Here is an 8524-nt window from a genome sequence, read left to right on the forward strand (position 1 = left end):
CCTACGCGTCGCGAGGCTGCTGCGTCGATTGCGCAGTCTGGAGCAATCACGGTACGGGAATGCCAGTTTATGTTCATTTCTACTAATGTAGATTAACTTTAATTTCGGTTTAATTCACTCTTTAAATACTTTGGAGTTAAATATCATTCTAAGGGATGAAAATTAAATCAGTCTTGAAAAGCAGTGGCTCAATTTTCAATCTTTAAGAGTGAGATTTCACTCTTCAGAGTAATAGTTTACTCAAAAAGTTTTAGAGAGTACTTTTTATCTTCTCCTAAGAATTAGAAAAAGATGAAGAGTAAATTGAATTGAAATTAAAGCTAATCTACATCGATAGAAATGGACATTAGTGAGTCGCAAAGTCCTGTTGCTGTACTGGCGAAGGAACCTACTGACCTCTCTTTTGGTTTCACTTTCTAATCAATTAATTTTTTTTTTTACTTATAATTTATTTTACTTATCTATAAAACTAAATTCTCTTAGGTATTTAATACAAATAGAATATTGAAAAATTGCAAGTTATTATTAGTATTGGTGTTACGTAAAAATAAATGAATGAATAAATGAATAATTATAGAAAGATGAAACATACAATAGACAATTATCTAATAAAACAAACAAAATTAACAGCGTATTAAATTAAGACTGTATTTTGAACGTTTCGCTCCTCGTTCTTTTTAAATTTTATTCAATAAAATTTCGTCGCGTTCGCCAGCATAGTAACACCGACTTGCGAAAAATAGGCGTGATTAGGCATTGTTTACCATTGATAAACGTCCCCGTGTCCTCGCACGCAGCCATAGACGACTGTGACGACGAGGACACGTCAACCGGAAGCGGATCGAGCGATTCCGGAAAGTGGAACCCGCACTCGGAGGGTGGCGTGGCGCGGGGCACGACAGGGAAACCCCATGTCACCGTGCTGGGCGGCCGGTCGTCGAAGCGCCGGGCTAAGGCCCGTCATGATGCTGCGACCGCCGGTGGCAAGTCGGCTCCAGCGAGCTTCCGGTCGCGGGATGAAGCCGCTGCAGCCGCCACGGCCGGTGCCGCTTCGTCGTCAGGCCCCGGCTCCCGCACCGTCGCCCATGGCCTTAAAATGGCACAGAACCAAGCGATCGCCGTGGCCGGCTTCCTCGCCGATGTCGATTCGCGACAATGGCGCGTCTGCGCCTCCTGCTTGTCACACCGAGCGTCATCCTACCACGGCAGAGGTGACTAAAGCACGCGAATCAATCTTTTGCGATCGTATATTGTATAGACATACCACGATACCAATTACTTTTTAGAACGATTAAAATTATTTACAATTTACATTTTATAGTATATTATCCAACATTTTATTTTTTCAAACAACTAATATGTCGTAAGTTATCTTTTAGATAAATGAAAACATTATAATTATGATATATAACATAGTTATGATTTATAAGTTTTAGGATCTGTTTTAAACTTTTGTAAAGTAATAAAGTAACTATATATGTGTGGAATTTATCATGTCAGGCAATAATTTAACAACAGAGTCAGGATAAAAATTAAATATTTATTATTTAAAAACTATCGATCGCAAAAGATCGATAAAATAATAATGTATGCTCAAATATGAGCAATAATTCTTATTTCTTATTTCATTTGTTCAAGATTTTATTATTCATTTTCTTGATTTACGCTTCAATTATCTCTGCAATTCTTTTCCTGATAATTTGTTGAAATTTCTATCATTTTTATAAAAAAAAGCACAGAATTATTAAATATTATTTCTTTCCTAATCAAAGAATAAGTTTAGCAATTAAAATTTGATTTGGTGTAAAATAATTATAAAGCAGTAAAAATAATTTTTTCGAATGAAAATTGAATGAATCTAACATGTAAAATCTACAAAAGCAGACAGCTTGACGTGTAAGGTACAATCATTTTTCATTCGAACAACTCCTGCATGATAAAATTTCCCGAGAGGGATCAACGCAAAAAATATACGAAGAGAGACGTGGATACGAAGCAAAGTGTTACTCAGGTGGTCAACCGCTGCTCGAAGCACGCGTTCTGTCAGCTTTCAAACTAATCTCCTAACAGTCTTGTTACCTATAATGCTTTATTCTTAACTGCAATTCGATTAACACACCTAATACTAGTAATTTCGTAAAGCTTGAAAAAAGTACTCGTGTGTCATTAAATCAGTTTATGTGTGCTATGCTCGCTAATGCAAATGGCCTTTCGGCAAAAGTAAATCGAAAGCGATAAGGAGGCAGGGTGTGACTTATTCGAGCTAACACTCTGACGCCTCTCCTCGTTCGTCAGTTTCCTGGGCCAGAGAGAGTAATGGAAGCGTCGGCGCAGAGCGCCTGTCCCACAGTATGCCCGGCAGTCCTGCGGACCGGAAGCCGAACTTTGAGGTCATTGGAAGCGCGGAGAGCCTCGTTGGACGGGTGAGTTTCAAAATAAAGGATAAGGATCAGTCAATAAGTAACTTTAACTGCGTCTTAATTTTTGAGGAAAAAATCAAGGTTAATTATTGACTCACCTATATCATAAAAAAAAAAAAAGATAATCGAAACTGAAAAATAATGAAGGAATTTTTCAATAACGTTCATGCCGCATCGTACGTTTTTCAGGTCCTGGTAGAACAAGGTCTGGGCAAATTCTGTGATCCGGATTTCGTACGATACACGTCGCGTGAGATGCAAGAGGCGTTGGACATGACGCGCGAGGAGATGGATCAGGCAGCTCACCAACTGCTTCTTCAGGAGCGACGTGGTCAGCCGTTGACCTATGAGTTACAGCAGGGCGCGGAGCAGCAACAGCTGCAGCCGTGGAGCACCCAGCAACAGACCACGACCGGCATCGGTTATCAACCGTTACAGGAACAGCCACCGAGCCAGCCAGTCTATCGTCAGCTGCACTCTTCCAGCTACCGTCGCAATAGTAACCGACAACAACAGCAACAGCGACAATCGCCGTCCTAGCAGGACGAGAAGCTCGCTGCGACGCGAACATCGTCCACGTAACCCGAAAATTCTTACTCTCTCTCTCTCTCTCTCTCTCTCTCTCTCTCTCTCTCTCTCTCTCTCTAGGAGTAGTCACCGAAAAACCGAGATCGCCAGTTAACATGAAGTAACTGCGAAGAATCATCGTGACCTCCTCGTCAGAATCTGAATCGATCGCGTGAGTTCGATGGATTCAGACTGCACGGGGTTTAATCGCTGTTATTGTTGTTGCTCGAAAAGCAATGAGGACGCTTTATAAACTGTTCTGAATATGTATAGTTGTAGTTAGGTGCGGATTGAGAGACGTCACTCGACAAAACGCTGGTTTAGTCTAGGAAAAAGCGGGCCAAAAGCGTGACGAAGGACGGCCGCTCGATATCGAGATGTTCATCCCGTGATACGCCAATGAACGCGTATTTTCGTTCGAGCAAATATTTTCTAACCGAACGCGCGTGTTCATCCAACATTTTTGAGTCATGCGAATCGCTCGCTAACTTGACACGGTATCTCGGGCGAGATGCGTGCGAGTTATGATAGAGCAAAGCAAGTTGCTGTTCGTTTAGGTACAAGAATATATAGACTTTTAAGATGTATTTTCGCCGCGACGGATGATTGGAATGATTTAAGGAATCATCGCGGCGCGGAGCTTCATTTTTTGAATGTCGAACGCGAGATTAAAATTGACGGAACATCCCGGGACCTGGACTCCCGACGGGATTGAGTTTATTTCTCTATAACAATCCCCTGTAGAAATTTTCCGTTATTTTGATTTAACGTTAATCTTCGTTTTTGGTTCAATTCTTTCTGATCAAGGGAGATACGGCGAATACCGCGTGTACTCCACATACAGAAAATAGACGAATTAAAATGTAAGTAATAGGAAATTTTGTTCTACGAAACTTCTCATCGATTTTAGTGATTGGCTAAAAAATTCTTGAAACAATATAAATTTAAATAGTAATTTTTATATAATTTAATCTGTAAAAAGCGTCTGGAAACAATAAATTAAAAATTCAGAAAGTAAATTCCTGTCTCAGGATTAAAAGATATTAAAATAAATTTCGTATCAATATTAAAAAGGGAAATACAGAAATCGAAATATCTGAATTATGAATATTTAAAACTTCTCGTGTTAAAGATTAAGTCAAATCTTATAAAAATGGATTTTTCTCAATTATCTTAATTCGTCTATTTTTACAGCGATCTAATGTTTTCTTTTTTAAAACTCATCACCTATTATAACTCTTTACGATGCTTTGTAGAATATTTATTATTATCTTATAAGAGTATATTCTGGCGTGATAACTTTTTATCTCACTATAATTTCCTATTGGACAGTAAAAATCTCTCTTCTATATAGATAGGTAAACAACACGAAGAAGTTAAATAAAGTGATAAAATAAAAAAATTCGAATCGTAAAGAGTTAAAAGAGGATGAAAAACACGTCGGCGAATGATCGCTCTTATTCTCATTATTGATTACTCTCGTGATCCTTATTCCGATATGATTACTAGCACGATAATTACAACTCATGATTCATGCGTATATGGATTCTAGACGAGATAACAAGTGCCTAAGTATCTATAACTTCTCTTGGACCAGAGAAAGACTTTTATCAACTTAGACAAAGTAAACGATTATTATTGCGAATTATTATTGCGCGAGAAGAGAGCTGCGAATCGAGTGTGTTGTACACTATTGATGACATGTTGTGACGATATATAGATATTATTCGTATTTGTAATTGTGTACATAACACCGTTGTGCGCGTATATTTCCGCTGAGATGCGTGAGGACGAATGGCCGATAAACTAGTGCTGCGAGAGATTCGAGATTATTATATTAATATATATATAAATATCTATCTCTAGATGGCAATCTCTATACATAATGGAAATAGCGGGGTGAGGATGTAATGGAAACGGGGTAAGTAGATGGGACGTACGCGGACCTTTTTCCTCTTGAAGAAATAATATGATCACGCGAAATATGATTTTTATTATGTAAAATGTAAACTCGGATGTGATGACGATCGAACATGCAAGATCTGAATCACGAATCTCTCTCTCTCTCTCTCTCTCTCTCTCTCTCTCTCTCTCTCTCTTCAATCCACGATTACACCCATTCAAGTGCATGCTCAATAATACGGAGAGCTTTATAAAAAGCCACTTCATAGATATTCTCGATATTCTCATCTCCGGGGGACTCGCGCCGTTTACGAGAGATTTACTGGTAATTTTTAATTAACGACGACCTAACCGAAAAGTTTCAATCAGCTAACATTTGACCTCGAAAATATTCCGTTATATTGTGAGAAATTAATGATAGTAATCAAAGTTCGCTAGCTTTATAGAAAATTTATAACGTTGAGCGAAAATCGGAATTAAAAGACCAATTAAAGGCGGAATTAAATCAATCGAAATAAAAATCATAAAACGATTTAAAATTAATCGGCTTTTAATATATAATAAAAATGTGTATATTAAATGTAATATTATAATAATTTTACGGAATAATTGTAATATATTAGAAAAGGATACAAGGGAAAAATTGCAATAGATAACTTATCGCGCCTTCGTGTGAAATTTTTGGAATAAATCGTTTGGAAATAGCGCGGGTCCTCTCTTTCAGGCATAAAGAGTTCACTCGTAAATGCAGTCGACAGAGAACCGCAGCAGCCGCAGCAATGCAATCTCCAATTACAACACATAGAAATCGCATTATTGATGTATATCATTCGAGTGACTTTGAGGTACGCAGAAATGTGAGATTGAAAACCGGAGTGTGCATGGACACTGAAGCTGCTAACTACGTAAATGTTAACTTATAGACGTTGACAAATTTTTAAGCTCTCGTAAATTTTATAAGTACTCGTCAATCGGCGTGGTTCTGGAGATTTGTCGCGTAATGCTTCGATTTTTCCCATTTGTATACTATATCGAACCGTAAAAAAGAAAGAATGCAACGTGGAGAGAACGTGTAGAACTAATTAGAATTCTAATGTTTAATGGAAGAGACCTCAGATCAGAGTTTCGTCGATTTAGGGCGAATGGTAGGCGATTGACAAATCGGTTTATTGTTATACGGATTACTACGGACTGCTAGTTTGAATACTTTCAGAACCATGTTCCTCGGCAGCCTTTCGGCTTGTCTACGACCAATGCAAACTTCACTCTCTCACGCACATCTCTTCGCGAATTTTCCTACGTACAACTCGCCAATCTATTTTCCCACTTTACGTTTCTTTTGTATATTATTTTGCTTTATTCTAACGCTCTCTCTCTCTCTCTCTCTCTCTCTCTCTCTCTCTCTCTCTCTCTCTCTCTCTATATATATATATATATATAAACATAAGTCCAAGAGCTCCTTGCTTGTATTGATGATCGACTTGTAGATCGCCCGATGTATGAATGATCGAAGATTTCTTTCCCTTATCTTTGACTTTGTCTCTTTAATCGATTGCGTTACATGTCTCACGTTTGACGCTCTATATATTAATTTCACTTGATTATGCCTCCCTTCTTTTTATAATTATTCTTTTTCTTTATTTTCTTTATTGGAAATGATAACGCGAAATCGTTATTACGAAACACATAGTGTGTGTGTATATATATATATATATATATGTGTGTGTGTGTATACACACACATATGCCAAATTTTTAGAGAAGTGTTGGATGATGCTGAAGCAGTAAGTGTAAATTACAGAGACTACGGGTCCGTAAACATGACCACAAGTAGAATTTTTTACGCTCTGTAAGGTAATATAGATCGCCGTTTGTTCCTCTCGTCTCTCGCAGACGGAAGAGATACAAAATACAAAAATAAAAAAAAGTAAATAGAGCGCCACACGGTCCAGAACCACTAATGTTTAAAAATCCGAAGTCTGTTTATATCTTATGATGTCTGAATAAAAATTGTCATAGTAATTAAAACCCCGTGCAATCGATCTTTTTCGTTCATAATCTACGTATACGTACATATATATACGCATATACGTGTATATTTTGTTAGGATTTAACACTAGAACAACTAAAGCGGTCAAAATAATTTGTTTTATCAAATTTACAACAGTGCATTTTCCATGACTTTTGTTGCAATATGTAAATGATTAAATTTATTTTTTCCATTCATCCTTTTTTTCAAAGTCATATACACAGGGTGTTCCAAAATAATCGCCAAATATTTCATGGGCAGGTAGAGCGGACTGAACTTAGTCGAAAAGTCCTCTACGAAAAATGGTAGCATTTTGCAATTTTCGTAATAGTTAATAAGATATTAATTAGAAATTTAAAAATGCCTATTACGGTCGGAGCTGGATCTTCCTTGCTTAAATAATTCAATCTTGAATTACTAATATATACTATATATGTACGAGCGTCCTAAGCCATTATACCACCGAGGCCTAGTAATTAAAGATTGAATTATTTGAGCAACGAAGATCCAGCTCTGACCGTAATAGGCATTTTTTAATTTCTAGTATTGATTGTGTTTCTTACATATACGGTCTAAAATAAAGATATTGTTAAGATATTAATTACTAAAAATTACCGAAAATTGGTCTTCAATAATTTTTTACTCAAATATTATCAACTTTACAGAAAAACTGCAAAAATATAAACAAAAATTGTTTATTTTCTTCTCATAGAACTCCAAGAATTTTTTAAGAATTTTTTAATATTGTATATTCTCATGTTGGTAAAAATATTAAGAATAAAATTATAAATTGACAAAATAAAAAAAGAAAAATATTTAGAATATATAAATATTTAGAATACATAAATATTTAGAATACATAAATAGTATTTAAGTAAAAAATTATTGAAAACCAATCTCCGACAATTTTTAGTAATTAATATGTTATTAACTATTTAGTCCAGTCGTCAGAGATCTGACATCTAAAAATGATCCGACCTGGCTGAAATTTTGTGTGAATGTACATTAGTAGTCCCCAAAAAAGATGCAAAAAAGTTTACCACTCGTACCCCCGGACTTCTTCAGAAATTGCCCCCTAAAGGGGGTAAAAAACGGAAAACATCGATTTCCCAGAAATCTGTGCATGGAAAAAAAAGTTTCAGCAAACAAAAAATATAGCTGACACGATTTTGAACAAAAAAGTTCCTTACCACTTTCTTTGTAAAGTGACCATTCTCTCAGAAAAAACGACTCAAGTAACGAGTTTTGAGTGTCAGTTGCACGCGAGAAATGAAATATTTAAAAAAATTTTTATCAAGTACGCGGTAAATATTCAATAACTTTTGTTCCCAGTGACCTACAGGGACAAATAAAAACGCATTTTAAAGAGGAAGAGTTCAGCTTTCTGATAGAACAATAATATTTTACCACAAATAAAGTAAGATTGTTCAAATCTGTTAATGAAATGAAGGTTTCGAGGTTATGGCCGTTTTTTTGCCATTTTCCATATATGAATAAAATTTATCAAATCTGATGACAAATATGTATGGAATCTTAATTCTTATAGTATAAACTGCAGTACCTATACTATAAATTTTCGATTTTGATGTTTTGGAAAAAATATGACG

General features: G+C 36.2%; 1 protein-coding gene across 3 annotated transcripts in view; it reads left to right on the forward strand.

Annotated features, from left to right (window-relative positions):
• Ca-alpha1D (Ca[2+]-channel protein alpha[[1]] subunit D) overlaps positions 1–3025 on the forward strand; it is a 53281-nt gene extending 50256 nt beyond the window's left edge. For 2 of the 3 annotated variants that reach the window (XM_018510214.1, XM_018510216.1), the window contains 2 exons: positions 2296–2423; positions 2610–3025. In XM_018510214.1, coding sequence (XP_018365716.1) covers positions 2296–2423; positions 2610–2960 — 479 coding nt within the window. In that variant the 3' untranslated portion in view covers positions 2961–3025. The remainder of the gene's footprint in view (positions 1–2295; positions 2424–2609) is intronic. The other variant, XM_018510215.1, reaches the window with a different exon arrangement.
• Positions 3026–8524: the final 5499 nt, after the last annotated feature.

Source organism: Trachymyrmex cornetzi, unplaced genomic scaffold (genome assembly GCF_001594075.2).
Source record: "Trachymyrmex cornetzi isolate Tcor2-1 unplaced genomic scaffold, Tcor1.1 scaffold326, whole genome shotgun sequence".
Classification (NCBI taxonomy): domain Eukaryota; kingdom Metazoa; phylum Arthropoda; class Insecta; order Hymenoptera; family Formicidae; genus Trachymyrmex; species Trachymyrmex cornetzi.